This window comes from Rhinatrema bivittatum, chromosome 2, assembly GCF_901001135.1.
Source record: "Rhinatrema bivittatum chromosome 2, aRhiBiv1.1, whole genome shotgun sequence".
NCBI lineage: Eukaryota > Metazoa > Chordata > Amphibia > Gymnophiona > Rhinatrematidae > Rhinatrema > Rhinatrema bivittatum.
The window spans coordinates 168,902,270-168,926,355 of record NC_042616.1 but is presented as its reverse complement, the minus strand read 5'-3'; the positions used below and the strand labels follow the sequence as shown (position 1 = coordinate 168,926,355).

Genomic DNA, 24,086 nt, shown 5'->3' with positions numbered 1-24,086 from the left:
GTGGGTAAACATACTCTATCCAATCTGTTAGCAGATTGCATAGAGTTTTGCTATGAAAAAGCGGGCCTTCCTCTCCAAGAGTGAGTAAAGGCACATTCAGTAAGAGCAATGTCAACTTCAATAGCACACTATTGTTCAGTGCCAATCCTTGACATATGTAAAGCAGCAACATGGAGTTCTCTTCACACCTTTGCAGCTCATTACTGTTTGGACAAAGAAGGATGACAAGATTCAGCCTATGGACAATCTGTCTTAAAGAACTTGTTTCCAGTTTAATCCCAACTCCTTCTACAACCAACCTGCTGTGATTTTCGGCTGACTCATTTCCAATAACAATACTTCACTGTTGCTTCAATACACAATGACTCAGCCTCTAGCTTGCTAATCACCCATATGTGAGGACTAGCGTCCTGCTTGTCCTGGGATAAAACAAAATTGCTTACCTTGTAATAGGTGTTATCCCAGGACAGCAGGATGTAGTCCTCACGAAACCCACCCGCCACCCCACGGAGTTGGGTCTCATACCTTTTATTATTTTATTTTTTGCTAAAGCTTATTGCTACACTACAAGACTAGAGTGAGACCCCTGTGGCAGAGAATATCATGACATGCTGGGCATGCTCAGTGGCCTAACAGTGCCAGTCAAAAGTTTCTAGAAACTTTGACAGACGTTTTCCTGCAATAGGGCTCCGTCAGTGATGTCACCCATATGTGAGGACTACATCCTGCTGTCCTGGGATAACACCTATTACAAGGTAAGCAATTTTGCTGTATTCCCTAAGTAAACTCCAAGAACTTATTCAAACCTTTTTTGAACCCAGCTACACTAACTGCACTAACCACATCCTCTGGCAACAAATTCCAGAGCTTAATTGTGCATTGAGGGAAAAAGAATTTTCTTTGATTAATCTTAAATGTGCTACTTGCTAACTTCATGGAATGCCCCCTAGGCCTTCTATTATCCGAAAGTGTAAATAATCGATTCACATCCACTTGTGAATCGATTATTTTCACTTTAAGATCACCTCATGATCTTAAAGACTTCTATCATATCCCCCCTCAGCTGTCTCTTCTCCAAGCTGAACAGCCCTAACCTCTTCAGGCCTGTCCTCCTAGGGCAATTGTTCCATCCCCTTTATCATTTTGGTTGCCCTTCTCTGTACCTTCTCCATCGCAACTATATCTTTTTTGAGATGCGGCGACCAGAATTGTACACAGTATTCAAGGTGTGGTCTCACCATGGAGCGATACAGAGGCATTATGACATTTTCCATTTTATTCACCATTCCCTTCCTAATAATTCCTAACATTCTATTTGCTTTTTTGACTGCTGCAGCACACTGAGCCTACAATTTTAAAGTATTATCCACTATGATGCTTAGATCTTTTTCCTGGGTGGTAGCTCCTAATATGGAACCTAACATCGTGTAACTACAGCAAGGGTTATTTTTCTCTATATGCATCACCTTGCACTTGTCCACATTAAATTAAATTAGGAAGGGAATGATGAATAAAATGGAAAATGTCATAATGCCTCTGTATCATACGCTCCATGTTGAGCTCACACCTTAAATACTGTGTACAATTCTGGTCACCGCATCTCAAAAAAAGATATAGTTGCGATGGAGACGGGCGACCAAAATGATAAAGAGGATAGAAAAGATCCCTTCGGAGGAAAGACTAAAGAGGGACTGTTCAGCTTGGAGAAGAGACGGCTGAGGGGGGATATGATAGAGGTGTTTAAAACCATGAGAGATCTAGAATGGGTAAATGTGAATCGGTTATTTACTCTTTCGGATAATAGAAGGACTAGGGGGCACTCTATGAAGCTAGCATGTACATATTTCAAACTAATTGGAGAAAATTCTTTTTCAGTCAACGCACAATTAAACTCTGGATTTTGTTGGTTAGTGTAGCTGGGTTTAAAAAAGGTTTGGATAAGTTCTTGGTAGAGAAGTCCATTACCTGCTATTAATCAAGTTGACTTAGAAAATACTCACTGCTATTACTAGCATCAGTAACATGGAATAGACTTAGTTTTTGGGTACTTGCCAGGTACTTATAGCTTGGATTGGCCATTGTTGGAAACAGGATGCTGGGTTTGATGGACCCTTGGTCTGACCCAGTATGGCATGTTCTTATGACTCAGACAGGGCTCCGCAGGTTCCACTGTTTCCAGATCCAACTGGAACGGACAGTGATTCAGCTGCTTCCAATAAGGTTCCAGATGGCCCAGATCCAGATGGAGGGTTTATCCAGGTGCCAGTGGCAGAGAGGGATGACCCTAAAGTGGTACATTTGTTCCGGAAAGAGGAGTTGTGGCCCTTAATTCCAATGTTCTCCAAGAGCTGGGGATCAGGGTTCCTCATGAGGAGTCCAATCAAGAGGGAATGGATCCAGTCATGGATGGACTTGAAGGGTCTAGTGAAGGCCTTCCCTTTTCACAAGTCTGTGAAGAAGCTGGTGGTCAGGGACACTCCGGAGACAGGTGACCCCCAAGGTTCAGCACTCTTGGCCACACTATTCAACATCTATTTGCTGCCTGTATGCGCATTACTAGCAAACCTTGGAATCAAATTCTTCTCATATGTAGACTACACACAATTCTACATCCCTTTCGACAAAACACTTGAAAAAACTGTGTCATCTCTAACAACATACATGAAGGACATACAACAAAAACTTTCTCAACTAAAACTAACTCTAAACTCCAAAAAAAACCCAGAAATTGAGTGATTAAGGAGAGATAACACGATAATCAAATCGCCAACCCTAGACCTAGGAATTATTAATATTACACCCTCAGATCAAGTACGAGACCTAGGAATTCAGATAGATGAGAACTTCAGTATGAAAAAACATATAAACAAATTAATCAAAACCGGATTAGCCAAGCTGAGAATATTATATCAGCTGAAACCACTGCTAACAATACAGGACTTCCGCAGTGTCTTACAAAAACTAATCTTCTCAAACTTGGACTACTGCAACTCCCTATTATTAGGCCTACCATCAAGTATACTAAAACCACTACAGTTACTACAAAATGCCTCCACTAAACTCTTATTAGTGACAAGGAAATTCAAACACATCACCCCCTCGCTGATAGAACTGCACTGGCTTCCTATACAATCCAAAATTCGTTATAAAGTATTAACTCTAATTTTCAATATCGTCAATATTAAACCAGATTTATTAGGAGTTACACTTCAACTTTACACACCACAGAGAATCCTAAGATCACAAAACAAAGGCCTCCTAATGGTTCCTTCTACTTGGAACACACACCTAATGCAAATAACAGACCGAATGTTTTCCATAGTGGGTCCCAAGTTCTGGAACTCTCTTCCAGAGTCAATACGTCAGATAACAGAAAGAGAGAATTTCAAGCAAGAACTGAAAATGTGGCTCTTTAGAAGAGCATACAGTGTAATGTAAAATATCCAATATGCTGATTGTGTCAACTTCAGTACCAGAGATAATGTTAGTGGAGAGAGCAATAAGTAGTGAACAATGTAAAGTGTTTGTTAGTTGAATTAGAATCTGTATTTACTGTGGGTTGACTAAAAATGTACAAATATGAACTAGTTTAGATTCTAACTATTGCAATGTCCTAGAATATATATATTTGAATATGAACTAGAAGATATAGTTATTGTGTTGTTAACCTAGATTGTGAATGTGAACACACAGCTCGAGATTGTTGACCAAGAATATGAATGCTGATATTGTAAACCATTGTGATCTTCATTTGGAACGACGGTATATAAAATGCCTAAATAAATAAATATCTATGTAGTGTAGAATGGAAGATCGGAGGAGAGGGACAAGCAAAGGTTAAATTGGAGTCAATAAATCCACACTTCACTGAAAAACCAAAGCAAATTAGAAACCCCATGTACCTAGAAATTAGAATAGAGGGAGGAGGGTGTATAAAAGTGAAAATTACATTTTTCTGTGTTACCTTTGTTTAAAATAGTCAAGAGTAATATTATGTGGCTATGCAGCTATTCTCTACACCCATGTAGAAGATGCTTTTGGGTCACTGTATCTCCTTCTGTGGCTGAACTGGTTTCTCTTTTTTTTTTCTTCCGATAACAGTAACACATATATTTCCTTTCAGGCCTCCAGCTGAAGCCCTATCACAAGCCTTTACAGCATGTACGTGATTGGCATGAGATAGTCACTGAACTGACCATCCTGGATAATCAGCGAGAAACTCCTCAGCTTTTCCTAAGGAGAGATGTGAGACTTCCTCTGGATGTTGAGAAAAAGGTTTGCAAAGAAAAATTTCAGTTTACAGAGTTAGAATATGTTTGCTAATTGCAGGCAGCTGATTAATTAACTGACTGATATTAAACCAATTGCAAACTGACAAATCAGAATAACCCAGCAGTCCCATATTATTATTCACTGAAACAAAGCACATGAAGAGAAATTGTCCCTTTCAATTGAAAACAGACTCAGCAGTACTGACCTGATAGCTCATAGAAAACTAGTCACTGCCATCTTTTATTGTTCTGTAAAACAAGTTCTGATGTCTTTATCTCAGCTGAGAGTAAATGAGATAGCAGATAAGGTCTCAGATGTACAACACATTTAGTGATACTTTGGTTACCAGTTATTTCTGCTTTAAAAATTGAGATCATCTGCAGACAATGTTCCCTCAAATTTTTTAAACACCGTCAGGCCGATGCAATACTGTGATTCAGGCAGCGCACAGGTTAACCCGTGGTTGGAAGGGGTTTTGGATGCGTGTCCATAACCCCTTATGCAATAAGGGGATCAACGTGATCAAAACGCACGACCAAACCAGCAAGTTGCTAATAGCTCTCAAGATGTGTAAATGCCTTGTTGATGAGGTCATTAGCTAGCACCCTTTATGTGAAAATAAATGTGCACCTGACGTGCACATTTTAACCCTCAAAAATTAACGCCAGCCCCGGAGCAGGCATTAAGTCTTGAGGAGCCCCAAAAGTTTAGCAGAAAAACAGAAAATACTGCTTTTCTGTGGTTCCTCTGACTTAATATCATGGCAATATTAAGTCAGAGGAACCACAGCAAGCAGCAACGTAAAAAAAAAAAAAAAAGTCTTGCCGGTGGTCAGGTTCGAAAAATGGACGCTCAATTTACGAGCATCTATTTCCCTAACTTGTGGCTGTGCATGGGTTAGGAAAATGTACGCTCATAAAATTGAGCGTCCGTTTTCCTAATCTACACACAGCCACTTCTCCTGGGTACTCAATGCTGAGGAGTCGCTAGGGACACACAATTTCCCCTAGCACCTCCTTTTTAATGCTGCATCACGTGCTTGGGGAGAGGTGGATGGGGCGCACATTAGGAAAGTGGGCACTCAATCATGAGCGTCCGTTTTTCCCGTGCAGATATTGCATCTGCCTGTGTGTGTACAAAAATGTTCTTTTTATGCAACTTTTTATAAGTTAAGTTCACATTTGTCCACTACAAGCTGGTATAATGCAAAAAAATCAGGAATTTTTGTGCGGGCTATGTTTTCCTGTGTGTGCGAGGTTCGTGACCTCTGTGCATGCGCGGTTTAGAGGGAACAGTGGCTGCAGCACCAGATTAATTGTTCTTTTATTTGGCATCTCTGCTATGTATTGCCACATAAGAAAGTACATTCTCAGTGGACAAGCAAGACAGTAATCAGCCACATAAATGGGTGATATCATCCAGCAGCACCAAGATGGAAAAGCTCCGTCAGAGCTAAGTAAACCTGAGAAGGTCTTTGTGCAGCCACTGCTGGTGCAAAAGGCATGGTTTTTGTTCTCTTTCCTTCAGCCGTGTGCCAAATTTTTTCCTTATGGTTTCTTTTCATTTTTTTTTTTTAAACTGCGTACCCAAAAATACAATACAATTATTGTCAAATAAACAACCAAGATCATGGAAATCAAGGTACCGGGGTACATGCAGTCAAAAGATCCATCTGACCCATACAATGACCATGAAAACCCCCCTCCTCCATTTGCCATTGACAAAAATTGCTTTTTCAAATAAGTACAATTTTCATATTTATCCAATTTTCTCATATTTATCCAGTTTCCCTTTCAACAAGTATTTGATCTTCCCCTGCAACAAGTATTTGATCTTCTTTATAAATCAATATCAGTTAGCTGTGACTGCCATTGAACGATATATCCCCTTCCATACTAATGCAAAAGTATGCTGAGCTGCATGAACACAGTAGTTAATTAGAATTTCATCATGACCATTTAAAATAACATCAATATCACGCCAATAGCCAAGTAACCCCAACTGGGCATTAATGAAAACCGGGTTTTACATATCAACCTAATCTCTCGTACCACGTCCCCCCAAAATGCTAGTACTGAAGGGATGACCACCAGACATGTAGGTACATGCCATCCAGCCCACAGCCTCGCCAGCACAGTGGGGAGGCAGAGCACAAGAAGGTAGTGAAAAAGGTCAGGTGTCGATATACTCTATTCAACAACTTAACCATAAAGTTAACCTTCTTTGCACATTTAGAAACAGAATGGGCCACCAACCAAATCACATCCCAGTCAGTATCATCCAATGTAAACTGCAAATCCTCATTCCACTTCTGTATCACAGAGGAAATTTTCTCTCGAGGCTCATCCGTATCTGTTATTCAAGCAGGATGTTAGTCCTCACATATGGGTGACATCATCAGGATGGAGCCCAATCAAGGAAAACTTCTGTCAAAGTTTCCAGAACTTTGACTGGCCCCTACTGGGCATGCCCAGCATGGCACTAACCTTGCAGCCAGCAGGGGTCCCCCTTCAGTCTTCTTTTTTCCGCGCAGCAGTATAGCCACACGGTTAAGAAGCTCTACAGAGATTCCTGACAGGAATTTTCCTCATGGAATTATTAAAAAGTTTCATACCCCACAGGGGTCCCTCCTTCGAATTTTTGACTCCGCGGTACTCCGGTACGTTTTTACCCATTTTCGGTCTATTTCCATCGAGTTTGGCCCTCGCGACCTACTGGCAGTCGACCATACCGCAGCTCGAGTTTTTTGAAGGCCATGGCATCGGGGTTCCGTCTGTGCCCGGACTGTAATAGCACCATGTCCATCACAGACCCTCATAAAGTCTGTGTAATGTGTCTCGGATGTGAGCACGATGTCCTAACCTGGTAAAGATAAAAAATTCCTTGACATATTAGGTCGCAAAATGTTTCAAGGATCTATGCTGGTGTCATGGATAGCTGCATACCAACTTTACATGACACAGTACCAGAGGAATCTGTGGAAACAGATTCAGGAAGTAGCCGACTCACTTCCTTAACAACAACAAGACGCTCTCAATGCCATATTACATAAAGGCCTTGAGGCTGGTAAACATGAAGTTCGTGCTGCTTACGACTCCTTTGAGACAACTTCTCGAATGTCAGTGACAGGAATTAGTGCCAGGAGATGGGCCTGGCTAAAAGCCTCTGACCTGAGACCTGAAATCCAGGACAGACTTGCAGATTTACCTTGCACCGGTGAAAATCTATTCAGTGACAAAATACAAGATGCAGTGTCTCAATTGAAAGACCACAATGAAACACTGCGTCAGTTATCAACAGTGACTACCGAAGCCCCTTCTTCTGCAAGAAGATCAAGAAGGGACCCTAAAAAACCATTTTATCGCCCACGCAGATACTACCCACCTACATCTTGCATGAGGACAGGTAGGCCGTCTCAAAGAGGGCATCCTCGACAACCTAAAACATCCAGTCCTCAGCCTACTCCACAAACAGGCCAAGCATCTGGATTTTGAAACCTTTCCAGAGAATAGCAGCCCCCCCACACACACACACAAATCCTGAACCAGATTTACCAGTAGGAGGTCGAATTCATCATTTCATAACCAATTGGCTCAACATCACCACAGACCAATGGGTTATTTCCATCACAACCCAGGGATACCATCTAAACTTTCTCACGGTACCCCAGGATTCACCACCCAATCCACTATGGATTCACAAAGATCACACAGCTCTTCTAGAGTCAGAACTGTCCACTCTTCTGAGCACCAGGGCGGTGGAACCTGTGCCCCGGGCACAGCAGGGCAGAGAGTTCTACTCCCACTATTTTCGCATTCCAAAGAAATCAGGCGGCCTCCACCCCATCTTAGACCTCCGCAATCTCAACAGATTTCTATGAAAAGAAAAATTCAGGATGGTGTCCTTGGGCACCATGCTTCCCCTTTTGCAAAAAGGAGATTGGCTCTGTTATCTGGATCCTCAAGACACTTAGGCTCACATTCCAATCTTCCCACCTCACCGCAAGTATCTACGGTTCCTAGTGGGACATCAATATTTTCAGTACCGGGTTCTGCCTTTCAGACTGGCCTCAGCACCCCAGGTATTTACAAAATGCCTAGCAGTTGCTGCAGCCTATCTATGCAGGAAAAGCATACATGTCTTTCCTTACCTCGACGACTGGCTAATCAAGAGCCAATCAAAGCAAAGAGCTCTCGACACTCTTAAGCCCACTACCCATCTGCTACACTCGTTGGGATTTCTCATAAACTATCAAAAATCCCACCTAACTCCAACTCATCTCCTAACTTTCATTAGAGAGACTTGGACACCACAGTCGCAAAGGCCTTCCTACCCAACGACCACGTAGACACATTCCTCAAGCTAGCAACGTCTCTGCGCTCAAAACACACAGCATTAGCCCATCAATTCCTAACGTTGCTGGGCCACATGGCTTCCACAGTCCACGTCACTCCTATGGCCAGGCTGTTGTTCTGCAAATAACTTTGACCACAGACGCATCCACCTTAGATTGGGGAGCTCATGTGAACAATCTTCAAACTCAAGGTACTTGGACACAGCTCGAAGCAACGTTTCAGATCAACTTCCTAGAGCTTCGAGCTATACGTTATGCTCTATATGCGTTCAAAGACTGCCTTTCACACAAGACTGTTCTCATACAAACAGACAACACAGTTGCAATGTGGTACCTGAACAAGCATGGCAACACAGGCTCTTATCTCCTCTGCCAGGAAGCCGCGCAGTTCTGGGCCTGGGCCCTTGCACACTCCATGTATCTACGGGTCACTTATCTGGCAGGCATACAGAACGTGGTAGCAGATCGCTTCAGCCAACAGTTCCATCTCCACGAATGGTCTCTGGATCCTGTGGTAACGACCAGAATCTTCCAACGCTGGGGTCAACTAACGATAGACCTCTTTGCATCCGATTTGAATCACAAAGTGGACAGATTCTGCTCCCTGCACAGGCCACAAAACAAGTTAGCCATGAACGCCTTCGCTCGCCCCTGGAACACAGGTCTCCTATACGTGTATCTCCCGATACCGCTGATAGCCAAAACTCTAGTGAATCTACAACAAAAGGGTCAATGATACTCATAGCCCCATACTGGCCTCGACAAGTGTGGTTTCCCATGCTTCTCGACCTCTCGATCGGAGAACCCATTCGTCTGGGCATAGCGCCCACTCTCATAACTCAGAACCAAGGCATGTTACGCCATCCGAACCTTCAAACCCTATCCCTCACAGCCTGGATGTTGAAAGCTTGATCCTGCAACCGCTCAATCTTTCAACTGATGTCTCTCAAGTGCTTGTAGCCTCACGAAAGCCTTCCACATGAAAATCCTATCGTTCTAAGTGGAATAGATTCACTACATGGTGCATTCAAAAAGGTATCGACCCCTTTTCCTGCCCCACACCATCTCTACTAGACTATCTCCGGCACCTTTCAGACTCTGGTCTCCAGACTTCTTCGGTGAAGGGTACACCTGAGTGCTATCTCAGCGTACAACAAAGGAGTTGGGGATGCCCCGGTGTTGTACTTTGGACATTGAAGCATGGGCCCTTGGTCACTGTAAGAGATGACACCTCCAACAGGGCGGAGTCCTGTGGGGACTTGCATCGATAGGCTAGCTCTAGGCAGAGATGGACACAGAGATATATCTTTATTGCACTGCAATGTAGATGGTAACCTAAGGATCGTGTGAGGATTCCAGCTAGGAGAGGAGACCCAGATGATAAGGTTCCATCTGAATGTAGCAGAGTAGAATGACAGTTCCACAGTCTCACCAGGCTCGCAGTGCAGGGTAGATCAGGAGTCTATGGAGAGAGAAATGAGACAAGCAAAGACAGAACTGGAGCGGCAGTACTCACTCTGATACTGGTGGTTGTAGTAGGAGAGAGCCCGAGGAGCGGAGGTCTCGGACGAGCAAGGCCCCGAGGAGTGGATACAGTAACCGTTCTGGTAACAGATAGGCAACCCTGAAGGGTGAAAAGGAGTGAGGCAAGGCCCCCGAGGAGCAGGTGCCTTAAGCGTCCTTGTTGGTAGCAGATAACCCCAGAGGGTAAAGAGGAGTGAGGCACGACCCCCATGGAGCGGGTACCTGAGTCGTCCTGGAGCGAGAGTACACAGAGGGGAGGTGTCTGGTAACGAGGAGAGATCAGCATAGAGGATTCCTTGCTAACTCGTAGCTGGAATTGTGAATTGAGTTTAAATATCCTGAGCTTGTGAGTCATGTGGTGGGGACGACCCCGAGGTTCCCGCCATGACATACGTAAAGGACGGGATTGCGCACGCATGTCCTAGGTGATCCCGGGATGGCGAACGCAATCACCCATGCCGGTCTAGGGATGCCAGAGGGGTTGGCGTAGAAAAGCAGAGGCAGCCATCTTCCCAAGGTGCGCGGAGTGTTGCATCCGTTGGTCTTTGACGGCTTCGCCCCGCTTGCCTCACCTTATTCTCGGCTCCTCCCACTTACCTGGGCAAGATGGCTACTGCAGCGTCTACAAGCCGACCACTCTGGCGTCCCCAGAACGGCTATAGTGCAGCCTCCTGCCATTGCTCCTCCCAGCTACCTACTAGGGTGCGCGTGCACGTGGCACTCACGTCTTTGTACTACCCTTGGCGCAAACCTCGAAGGCATTCCCTCATCCTGACATCATCTCATCCGGGTATATTACTTTCACAGATTTGCTAGCTCGTTGAGTTGGCAAGGACTCAAATTCGTTCCTGTCTGTGCTACTCTGCCGCTTCCGTGCTGCCGCTGGAAGCTCTCCTTCTGCCCTTCGGGGTATCTACTAACTTGGGTACCCGCTCCTCGGGGGCCCTCTGCTTTATTTCAGGTGTCTTTCAGGGAACAGGTACTCGCTCCTCAAGGGCCTGCTCTCCCTGCCTCAGTGCCTGTACCTTCTACAACTTATCTGGTGGAATCGCAAACCTACAGCTAACACCGAGTGAGTATTCTACTTCTCAATCTATCTCATCCACAGTAACTCCTCGCTGGGTAACCTGCTGCGGAACCTCCTGACATCGTCCAAGAGAGAAGGGCTCCCTCTGCCGAGGTCCCCAAGACTGCAACTCACTACTGCCACCCAGTGGCCATCTTCAAGCTGTATAATAAAGAGTTCAATTCCGGTGTTTTGTGTATAAGAGTCTAGCCCAGTACTGTAACTCCGCACGGGGCTCCTCCCCGTGGCATGGTCATCTCCACAGCACCCAAGGATCCACCAAAACACACGTAATTACAACACAGATTTAGGCAGAAAAAAGGTAAGCAACAGAAGGTGCAGTAATCTGTGACCGGCGCAACAGTATCCCCCCTTCCAAGGGCCCCCCCCCAAGGGGGTTTCGGCTCACAAGGATGAGACTGATGGAAGCATCGGAGCATGTCTTTATCCAGGATATTGGCCATGGGCTCCCAGGAGTTCTCCTCCAGTCCATATCCTATCCAGGAGATAAGGTACTTCCATCGTTTACCTCTCTTGCATACATCCAGGATGTCATCAACCATATATGCAATATGTTCTGCATCAAGCGGTGTAGGTTCCTGAGCTTTGCTGGAGAATTCAGACAGTACGAGAGGTAGGGCCACGTAAAAGGCATTATGAATTTTCATGGAAGGCGGTAGCTTCAAACTGTAGGTCAAATTCTCAAGGCATCGGAGGACAGCAAAAGGTCCAACGTACCACAGAGCAAACCGTGCAGATGGCAGCTTCAAGTGGAGGAACTTTGTACTAATCCATACTTTATCCCCAGGCTGAAATTGAGGAGCCTTCCTGTGGTGAGCGTATTAAGTCTTCTTGGCTCTTTCTCCCGCTTTGAGGAGCAGTTCTTTAGTCTGTTTCCACAATTGTTGTAATTCCATTGCAGTGGCTTGAGCTGCTGGAGATGTCACAGAGAGTGGTAGAGGTAATGGAGGTAATGGTTGGCGGCCATATACCACTTGAAAGGGTGTTGATCCCGTGGCAGCAGCTGGATGTGAGTTTAGGCTGAATTCGGCCCAAGGAAGTAATTCTGCCCAGTCACTAATTCTAGTATTCACATATGAGCGTAAAAATTGTTTGAGCATCCAATTCAATCGCTCTGTTTGGCCATTGGACTGCGGGTGATAGGCCGAGGTTAGATCCAACGCAATGTCGAACTTCCAACACAGAGCTCTCCAGAAGTTTGCGGTAAACTGGATGCATCTATCAGACAAAATGTGTTTGGGTGGAGGCGAAAGATGTGCTTCATGAATAATTTAGCCAGTTCTGCAGCAGATGGTAATCCTGGCAGGGCCACAAAATGTGCCATTTTTTAAAACCAATTGACGGTTACCCAGATCGTATTGTTTCCAGCAGAAGAAGGTAAGTCCCCCATGAAATCGATCGCGATGTGTGTCCAAGGTTCCTCTGGTACAGGCAGAGGGGTAGACTTTCAAAGGGTTACGGGCGTAAGTTACGCGCGTAACCCCCGAAAACCTACCCCTGCTCGCACCGAGCCTATTTTGCATAGGCTTGGTGGCGCGCGCAAGCCCCGCGACGCGCATATGTCCCGGGGCTTTCGAAAATGGGCAGATTGGGGGCAGGGCGCACATGTTATAAAATCAGGTGTACCCCGCGCGTGTAAAATTTTAAATCTGCCCCAGAGGTTGGAGGAGACCCCAGGGACGTCCTGCAGGAGGTTTTTGTCTAGCACAGGTGGTGCAGGAAGCCACGTAGGCTTGGGCATCAGTCTTCATGGTAGGCCACCAATAGAAACAGAGCATAGACAATGTACATTTTTGCCTGGGAGGGCTGCCAGACGGGAGTCATGTGCCCACTTTAGTAATTTCTTCCTCATTCCTGGTGGCATCACTGTTTTCCCAGCGGGGACGGTGTGCGTGGCTGCTAAGACCACCTTCTCCGAGCTGATGATGTGAAGAGGCTCATCGGGTATGTCCACCGTAGAGAAGGCGCGCGAAAGAGTGTCTGCTCTGACATTCTTCTCAGCAGGACAATATTTCAGTAACAAGTCAAAGTGATTGAAAAACGACCACCTCGCTTGCCAGTGATTAAGGCGTTGAGCATGTCATAGATATTCCAAATTTTTATGATCGGTATACACCATTTGGTGCTGCGCACCTTCCAGCCATGGACGCCATTCTTCAAAGGCCAATTTTATAGCTAGCAATTCTTTATCTCCAATTCCATAATTCTTCTCAGCGGGCAAGAATCGTTGTGAGAAGATGGAGCAGGGATGGAGAACATTGGCATCACTATATTGGCTTAATACTGCTCCCACGTCGACGTCGAAAGGACATAGAGGATTGGGGTAGCAAAGACAAGGCTTGGTTTGGAAGGCTTCTTTGAGTGTCTGGAAGGCTGCAACAGCCTCAGTAGACCATCAGGATGGATCCGCTCCTTTCCTGATCATGGCCGTAAGTGGTGCTGTTAGAGTGGAGTAGTGCTTGATGAAGGTATGGTAATAGTTTGTGAAGCAGAGGAAACGGCGTAAGGATTTTAAGCCAGTGGGTTGAGGCCACTCTTGAATGCTCTTCAGCTTTTGAGGGTCCATCTGGAAACCATTCTTGGAAACGATGTACCCCAGAAATGGCACTGATTCCTGATGAAAAGCACACTTCTCGAGCTTCACATAAAGGCGATTGTCATGTAGCCTTTGTAGTACCTTTATCACATCCATCTGGTGGGTCTGGAGGTCCTGAGAGAAAATCAGGATGTCATCTAAATATACCACTACACACTGGTACAGTAAATCTCGCAGAATATCATTCATCATATTCTGGAACACCGCTGGTGCATTGCGCAATCCAAAAGGTATGACTAAGTATTCGAAGTGTCCATCACAGGTGTTAAAAGCTGTCTTCCACTCATCCCTGTGACAGATTTGGACCAAGTTGTAGGTCCTTTTTAAGTCCAGCTTAGTAAACACCTTGGCCCCCTGAAGTCTGTCAAACATCTTGGTTATCAACAATAGAGGGTAGCGATCCTTGATGGTGATTTCATTGAGACCTCTGTAATCGATACAGGGGCGAAGAGATCCGTCTTTTTTTCCAACAAAAAAGAACCCCGCGCCAGCTGGGGACTTAGAAGGTCTAATAAACCCCTTTTGCAGGTTTTCTTGGATAAAGACCAACATGGCCTCAGTCTCTGTTATTGAGAGGGAATATACCCTTCCCTTGGGAGGCTCTGAATTAGGCTTGAGATTTATTGCACAATCAAAGGTCCTGTGCAGAGGTAACACATCTGCTGCTTGTTTGGAGAAGACGTCCTGAAAGGACGCATATTGCGGAGGTCACCCAGGTAATGAGGGAGTTGTCGTCATGCAGGGCAGTGGTGAAACGTTTGCTAAACAGCGATCATGACAGCCAGGGCCCCACTCGGAGACTCCATGGTGGCCCAATTGAACTGAGGTGTGTGTTCCTGTAGCCATGGTAGGCCGAGTACCACGGGGTGAATAGCCTTCTTAAGGAGCAAGAAAGATGTTCTCAGTGTGTAAGGCCCCAGTGCAAAGGCAAATGGGCTGATTGGTAAGCGATACCTCCCCTGGAAGTGGTTCTCCATGTATAGAAGACAGTAGCAGAGGGGTAGCCATGGGTGTAGTAGGAATTCACAGATGGTCTGCAATTCTTTTTAGCATAAAGTTTCCTCCCACACCGAAGTCCATGAATGCGAGTGTAGAGAATTCAAGGCCTCCAGAGATGAGAGAGACGGGGAGAGATAATGGAGGAGTAGGTGCAGTTAGACCTAGAAGGAGTCCTCCAGCAGATCCTAGGTCTGGCCTTTTCCTGGACAAATAGGGCAGGCCTGGACAGCATGGCCAGATTGGCCGCAGTACATACAGAGACCTGAGCGACTGCGAAAATGTCTCTCTTTAGAAGTCAGGTGACTGCGTCCTAGCTGCATAGGTTCCTCTTCTTCACTGGATGCAGAAGATTGGGCTGAAGTCATGTGCATGGCTTGAGGGCGATTACCTCCCGTAGGGTGCTTCTTGTGACTCTTGGCTTCTTGTGTCCGGTCGTGTATCCGGCGATCAACTCTTCCAGCTAGATCAATGAGAGATTCCAGAGTGTCAGGCAGGTCACGAGCTGCTAGTTCGTCTTTTATAAGAGAGTTGAGGCCCTCTAAAAATATAGCATGTAGTCATCCCAAATCCAAATGAAGTTCAGAGGCTAGTGTCTTGAGTTCAATAACATAGTCTGGTAAAGGCTTGCTTCCTTGTTGAAGGTGAAGAAGAGTAGACCCTGCAATGGTCTGACGTGCTGGATCATCAATGATGGATTTGAACAGGTTCAAGAAGTCAGTCAGATCATTCAAAACATGGTCATTGCATTCCCAGAGGGGTGAAGCCCAGGCCAGGGCTCTTCCATTAAGTAGCAATAGGATATACGTAGTCTTGGAAACTGCATTGGGAAAATAGTTAGGTTGCAATGAAAAGTGCATACAGCACTGATTAATAAAACCCCTGCACATCTGGGCATCACCAGAGAAGCATGTAGGAGCTGGTAGTGGACAGTAGTGCGAACTGCAACCACTTGAGGAGAAGAATCTTTCTCTGGAACCGTCGGCGTATTCAGTCAGGCGTTCAGCTGGTTGAAAGCGGCAGCTAGTGTCTCCAGATATTTCTGTTGCTCTATAATCCACTGGGCCAGGCCAGGAATGGCCTGTAAGGCTGCGAGCTGTGCCAGGTCCATGGACTTAGCTACCTGTTGTACTTTGGACATTGAAGTGTGGGCCCTTGGTCGCTGTAAGAGATGACACCTCTCACAGGGCAGAGCCCTATGGGGACTTGCAGCGATAGGCTAGCTCTAGGCAGAGATGGACACAGAGATATATCTTTATTGTACTGAAACGTAGATGGTAACCAGAGGATCAAGTGAGGATTCCAGCTAGGAGAGGAGACCCAGATGATAAGGTTCCGTCTGTATGTAGCAGAGTGGAATGGCAGTTCCACAGTCTCACCAGGCCCGCAGTGCAGGGTAGATCGGGAATCTATGGAGAGAGAGAGAGATGAGACAAGCAAAGACAGAACTGGAGCGGCAGTACTCACTCTGATGCTGGTAGTTGTAGTAGGAGAGATCCCCGAGGAGTGGGTACCGTAACCGCCCTGGTAACAGATAGGCAACCCCGAAGGGTGAAAAAGGAGCAAGGCAAGGCCCCCGAGGAATGGGTACCTTAGGCGTCCTTGTTGGTAGCAAATACCCCGGAGGATAAAGAGGAGCGAGGCAAGGCCCCCGTGGAGCAGGTACCTGAGTCATCCTGGAGCAAGCGTACACAGAGCGGAGGCGTCTGGTAACGAGGAGAGATCAACATGGAGGATTCCTTGCTAACTCGTAGCTGGAAATGTGAATTGAGTTTAAATATCCTGAGCTTGTGATATCATGTGGTGGAACACCCCCAAGGTTCCCACCATGACGCCCCCTGGCAACAAATTCCAGAGTTTAATTGTGCGTTGAGTGAAAAAGAACTTTCTCCGATTAGTTTTAAATGTGCCACATGCTAACTCATGGAGTGCCCCCTAGTCCTTCTATTATCTGAGAGTAAATAACCGATTCACATTTACCTGTTCTATAACTCTCATGATTTTAAACACCTCTATCATATCCCCCTTCAGCCATCTCTTCTCCAGGCTGAACAGTCCTAATCTCTTTAGTCTTTCCTCATAGGGGAGCTGTTCCATCCTCTTTTTCATTTTAGTCACCCTTCTCTGTACCTTCTCCTTTTTACTTTATTTAATCCACCTTGATCTATCTATTAGAAAAGGCAGAATATATTTCTGTGTAAATGTGTGCTTAACAAAGGGGTAGATACCTTTATTCTTTTTTCTTCTGAACAATTAAAGTCTTTTATTGATTTGAGAAAACCAGCCACATCGACTCCCACTAATATGTGAAGTATTTTGTTGTGTAGCCTGTAAAAGGCCATTCCCTTACTTTAGAATTGTTATTTCCTATAATTCTCTCTTTAAATTCCATGGAGTTCTCCCATTAATTGTATTGATTTTTGGATAAATGGAAACATTTCGATTGAAATAGGATGGTGATGTAATGTGATAGGATTTAGTAAATTATGTTTCTTTCTTTGTTACTATTGATACTTCCATAATTTCTGTATTGCAAAAATGATGTTAATTGAAAAACTGATAAATAAAGAATTTAAAAAAAAAAGAAAAGGCAGAATATCAAATGGTTATAAATAAATATATGGTACAATACATGTCTAACTCTTTACAAAAGTTGCAAGATAAAACCCAGCAGCTGGGGGGCTGGGAGAGAGAGAGGTGAGCGGAGGCCCTGACTCCCAGCTGGGAGCAAAGTGGAACTAGCTCCGACGGAGCCCCAGCAGCGGGCAGCTTGAACCCGCCCCTGATTTCATTAGCCGGGGACTTCAGAGGGGCCCTCTTAATCGGTACTGCAGCGGAGTGTGATCCGGGGCTGGGAGAGAGAGAGAGGTGAGCGGAGGCCCTGATTCCCAACCGGGAGCAATGTGGAATTAGCTCCAACAGAGCCCCAGCCACGGGCAGCCTGAACTCTCCCCTGACATCATCAGCCGGGTACTTCAGAGGGGCCTTCTTAATCGGCCCTGCAGCGGCGCGCAGCCACCCTGGCGCGTCGCCAAAGCTTAAACAACATGGTCTTACTCCCAATCTTGCCAAAACTGAGGCTGTATGGCTAAGCAGAAATCCAGGTAAAGTCCAGTTGCCAGAAATTATTATAGAAGGGATATCTCTTACCCTCATGCTTGTAATTCGAGATCTTGGCTTAATGCTTGACTCTGCTTTCGACTTAAAACCTCAGTCATGAGCCATTATTAAGTCAGCATTTTTTAAGCTCCAGATTCTTCATTCCCTAAAATATCTGCTACCAGTTCCCAATTTTAGAGCAATAGTGCAAGCATTCCTTCTGAACACATTAGACTATTGCAACTCGCTTATATGCAGGATTGCCAAAGTATATGCTAGCTTCTCTTCATTTACTACAAAATGCAGCTGCCCATCTTAATACCTCTCAGTTCATCAGGGAACATATCTCCCCTGCAATGTGCCAACTTCACTGGCTTCCAGGATTCATTTTAAACTTATGACTCTTGCACATAAGGCCCTTTATTCTGTTGGTCCTGTTGCATTGTCTAATAAATTAATATGGTATGTCTCTCCATGGTCCTTAAGATCCACTGACTACTTGTTCCTACTGTTAAAAGCTATCGTCTTCAGACTATTCGCACCAGAACTTTCGCTGTTTCCGTTCCTACCTTGTGGAAATAGTTACAAAGAAGTTGATAAATCTTTCTAATTATAAATATTTTAGTCGAAAGCTTACTATTTCCGACAGGCTTTTTCTTGATTTTTTTTTAATCTGTTAGATGTTTAATTTTTACTTTGTTTATCATATTGCTGTGTTTTAAATTGATAATGTATTGGACTGTTTAATTGTTCATTGCTTAGCACCGTTTTCTGCTATAGGCAGTATAAAAAAAAAATCTGTAAATAAATAAATGGTCGAAGATAGTAAATCCTCAAGGCTACTTATCCTCTTTGGCATTAACTGGGAGCATAAACAAGTTATCTTGCTGTCTGTGCTAGATGACATGCCACCTCCCCCATTTAATTAGAAAGTAATTATAGAAATGAACATTAGGACAGAAAATGAAGAAAAAAACCAAAAGAAGCAATAGGACTACTGGATGGGCAAGTTGATGTTATGAAAAGTCTAGCTAGCACTGCTCCTTTATTTAAGGCTAGTATCTAGGGCTTCCATGAATGCTGCATTGTTCTTGTCATTTTGTTTATGTACAGTGGAATAATTTCTGCCTCCTTAGATACTGTTTTCTCTGTAGCAAATGGATTAAGAAAATGGAAGGTTAAGAATCATGAATAACAAATCTTTTCCTTTGCAGATTGAGGATCCATTGGCCATTCTTATCCTTTTTGATGAAGCTAGATACAATTTGCTTAAAGGATTCTGCCCCTCTCCAGATGCAAAGCTGATTACCCTGGCAAGCCTTTTGCTACAAATAGTCTATGGAAACTATGAGAGCAAAAAACACAAACAAGGTTTCCTAAAGTAAGTCTCTTTTTTGTAAACTGTTTATTTATACATAAGCAAGGTCAGCACAAAAACAATTAAAAGTAATACATATGCAATCCAGTAACACAAAAGATACTATATATAGGGTAGGCAAACAAAAGCAATACAAAAATTCAGCAGAGAAAACTAGACAAAACATCAATAAAATGACAATTATAATAACAAAAACAGGACTTAACCCTGCTGATTAAAAGACATGTAAGGGGAGGTGACTTTTTCATATTTGATATCTAAAAGTACATTATAAATCAATGAAATAGCTCTGTTAGGGTCCTAGTATACACAGTCTTGAAAACAAATGAACCACTATTACTGCATAGATTGTCTAGGTCCACCTTTGCCTTCTCCTGCCTTCCTTATTCACCTGATTCCAAGTCAACATCACAGAATTTGCCCAAATGTATTATGTTTATTTCCTTTTTCCTGTCTGTCCTGTCTTAAAATGTATTCCAACATTGATAGTTGTTTTGTTAATGTTGTACGTTGCCCTGAGCACAAGGTGATGTGGCCATGTATAAAAGCAAATATCCGAGCTTCTTCCAAAGCATTTACTGTTCTTGGACACTACTGCTGAGCTCTCAAGGATGCCAAGCCTTCTCGCAGTTGGAAATTAAATAAAAGGAGGATGTGATGAAGCAAGGCCTGCACACAGAAAGAAGCAGCTTAGAGAGACTTGTACTGCCAGGAAGATAAAAGGCACTCTGGAAAATACTATGGACATAACGCTGCCTTAAGGAAGCGAGAAAGAACAGGAAGTTACTGGGCAACGGAGACCCAGGAGGGATAGGAAGTAGCAAGCTATTGAGAATTGTCAAAGAATCCTAGCTTAGACGCAGTCAAGAGGAATGTGGTAACCACAGAAGAATGTGATATCAATTGGAGAATGCAGGTGAGGCTAATTAAAGAGTTACAGAGAAAAATTGGCTTAAAGATAAAGGGGATTGCCAGAAAGAGCAGGAAGACTATGAAATGGAATCAGTAGCCAGTCTGAGGGAAACCATAGTAAGCTTAGTGCTGCCATTTCATCTTGAGAGGTAAAAGCTGGGGAGCCTTAACAGCTTGACAGTGTGCTAATATACAGCTCAGAAGAGGGGTTTTGGGTGACCTCCCAGACAGGTCGATACAGTTATGCCGTGTTAGAAAGAGTGCGGTAGTGCAGAGTGCACCCTCGTTCCCCGCACGCACAGTTCTCTTCACATATCGCTCGATACTCTATTCAAATTGCTTGCAAATGCAAGCCGCGTCTGCGAAGCGTTAGGCGAAGCGTTAGGCCGGCGCAACCCACTTTACTGTATAGGCGCTTAATACAGCGCCTATACAGTATCCTGGGTGTGCTGGTACCTATCATTTCAACTGACATTTGAAATGACAGGTACCAGGAAGTGGATGGTTCCCCCCCTCCCGAAGCAAGGCGGGAGGGGGGAAACCATCAAAACTAAAACAACCAAAACTAAAACAAAAGTTGTTTTATATATATATATATATATATGTATATATATATATATATACACCTAGATGTCACTTTCCGAATCCCCCATCTCCACGCGCGTTCATCCAGGCGGCGGCGGGAGGCGGCGGGCGGGTGGGTGTGTGTTCATCCAGGCGGAGAGAGCCGGCGGCAAAAGCGGCCTCCAGCAGCCCCCGCCGGCAGTGAATGAATGCACGCCTGTTTACGCCCGTGCAATTTCGGTGCTCAAGGCGTGACGTCACAATGCTTGACGTCACGGCATGTGACTGCCTTGAGCGCCGAAATTGCATGGTCATAAACAGGCGTGCATTCATTCACTCCTGGCGGGGCCTGCTGGAGGCCGCTTTCCCTGCCGGCTCCCTCTGCCTGGATGAACGGACGCCCACCCGCCCGCCGCCGCCTGGATCGAACGCGTGCCCACCCGCCCGCCGGCTCCCGCTGCCGCCTGGATGAACGGGCGCTCTCCCGCCGCCGCCTTGATGACCGCACGCCCGCCCGTGTGGAGATGGGGGATTCGGAAAGTGACATCTAGGTATTTATATATATATATATATATATATATATATATATATATATATATATATATAACAACTTTAGCATTTTATGAGAACTGTAATTTTTTTTGTAAGCCGCTGTCAGCTCCCATACGGAACATGTGGGATGAAATAATTTTTTTAAGCAAATAACTAATGCAATCGGAGTTTCGTGCAGCATCGTTCATGCAAAAAGAAGGGCTGAATGCAGTTTGAAAGCGGGTTAGTATATATGGAGGTCGTCCATGGTGCAGGACTAACACCAGGTAGAGGGAAGGCGGTAAACTAACAGGTTAAGGACGCAGCAAAATAGCGGGTTACAAAGGAGATAATCGGAGCGCGCGTCACAGTATCGGAGGGAATAGCTAATTCCTTCACTAAATAGCTAATTCGTTCATTTACATATGATATACATGCTGGGTGCGGAAAGGGTTATGCGTCGGTTTCAAGAAGCGCTAAGGACGCGTGAAACTGGAGACTGTATCGCAGGATCGCTTTACGCGTCCCAATTGTGCGCCCACAGCGAGTTGCAGACGGGGAATCTCCAACCGCACTTTACAGTATAGACCTGAGAGTTTGGGCAAACCTGAAGTTAACACTTGCTGTACATGCTTGCATTGCACTAGTGCCTCAGGGAGTAGCCAGTTGTAGTATCCATGAAGTAAAAGGCTTGTTCAAGAGATAAAGATACAGTTTTACCGCAACTGCTTGTCTGTGCTGAGCTTTTGTGAATCTGGCAACAGTCCAGTAAGGGTGTAAACAGCATCCTGTTGCAGAGAGGGAGAATAAATATCAAACAGATCAACAAAGGAGCATAGTGTTTACCTATCAAACAAAGCCAGTCAAATCTCAAGCTTCAACAAACTCGAGATTCAAAATCTGGAGCAAATATGCATAGAGATAGGTTGAAATTATTACAAATAGGAGATAAAGAAAGGACCGGATTCAGCATAACCTTTAGAGTCAGGGGTGGCTCAAGGCAATCTGCTGCTTGAGGTAAGGGATGAAATGGCACCCTCCATCCCTCCTCCCCCATCACCAAGAGGGTCAGGCGGTCCCCCTTGGAGTCTGGCCCTTTTGGTGATTTGTAATGCTAGGGAAGGGAAGCAGGAGTCAGGGGGTCCCAAAGGAGTGGCAGATAGCACTGACACTCTATCTAAGAAGCTGGCAACTCAGCCACACTCTTGGGAACCCTATTTTATTTAATCAATTTATATTCCACCTTTCAGCCATTTCAAAGTGGATTACATTCAGGTACTATAGATATATATCCCTTTCCCCAGAAGGTTCACAATCTGTTCCTGAGGCAATGGAGGGAAAAACGACTTGCCCAAGGTCACAAGGAGCAGCAGTGGGATCTGAACCTTGGCTTCCCTGGTTCACGGCCCACTGCTCTAAATACTAGGCTAATCTTCCACTCCTTTTGTCCACCTCCCACCCTTTCCCAGCGTCTGCCCCAGGAGACATGCGAGGTAGGTGAATGGTGGGAGTCCATGTGTGTGGGACACTCTCTTAAAGCTAGTGCTAAGGGCATTAGATGCCCTGGATGAACCTTATAACCTTTTGTCTCCCCTCCCCACACAATTAAAAATTATGTATTTGTTTTCTGTTTTAAAATTTATTAACTACTTTCCCAACCTAAAAAGGGAGATTTTATATGGAAAAAGATCATTCAAATTATCTTCTGAAGTAAAAAAATATCACTTACAACAACATATATATTTACATGCACAGCAGAAAAGACACTTTCAATAATAGTAGATTAATAAAATGCCTTTCTCATAGTATGAAGACGATGTATTGGATCCCATATGATATTAGGCCTATGGTAAAGTGCACTGATTGTGGATTTGACCCATAGAAAGCCAGGAATAGACTGAACCACAATTCCAGGACAGTAAGCCTTCCATATCATAACTGACATCACTCAACCTATGAAAAGCAGTACTGTAAATATTAGATCAGGCCCTAAACACCAATACACCTTCTATTAGGAAAATAGATTAAAGTCAGGTTGTAAATCCCTACACAGAAACTACACCCTAGTAGAATTCCTGACCTCAGTCATACATGCAGAACACAGACAGACCCTCATCAAATACAGAATGAAGAGACCATAAAGTTCAAATAGAAATGTGCAAACAAAAACTGAACTGGAAATCACAAGAAGTCAAACTGTATGCAGTGCTAATACAATCAAGAATTATAAAATATTAAACATACAATAAAAAGAATGTCAGATCAGCTGATGAAGAGAACATCAGCCAATAATTAAAAACACACAAAAATGTTAAAAAAAATTACCAAACATTAATAAAATATTTCAAAACAGCAGAATATTAAATTCAATTAAAACTAACAAAGATTAAAAAAAAAATCTTCTGCTCTCCATACCTGGGAACTTTAGATTTCAAGTCATCCTGAGTCTGTTATGGATTGGAGGAGGGCGCACAAACCTTAACCCCTCTCACATACATATGCACAGGCACTCTCTCTCACAGAAACCCACACAGGCGCATTCACAGACACACATACACATACAGCCGCACATTTTACTTTAAGAAATTAGCGCCTACCCAAAGGTAGGCGTTAATTTCTGCCGGCGCCGGGGAAGTGCACAGAAAAGCAGTAAAAACTGCTTTTCTGTGCACCCTCCAACTTAATATCATGGCGATATTAAGTCTGAGGTCCCAAAAGTTAAAAAAAAATTTTAAAATAAAAAAAAAATTTTTTAATGGGCTCGCGGGTTGAA

General features: G+C 44.4%; 1 protein-coding gene across 1 annotated transcript in view; it reads left to right on the top strand.

Moving 5' to 3' along the window:
• The window catches only part of KRIT1 (KRIT1 ankyrin repeat containing), a 188,473-nt gene that overhangs the window by 117,949 nt on the left and 46,438 nt on the right, over window positions 1-24,086 (top strand). The window contains 2 exon segments of the mRNA XM_029588859.1: window positions 4,124-4,275; window positions 19,143-19,309. Of these exon segments, the coding sequence (XP_029444719.1) occupies window positions 4,124-4,275; window positions 19,143-19,309 (319 nt within the window).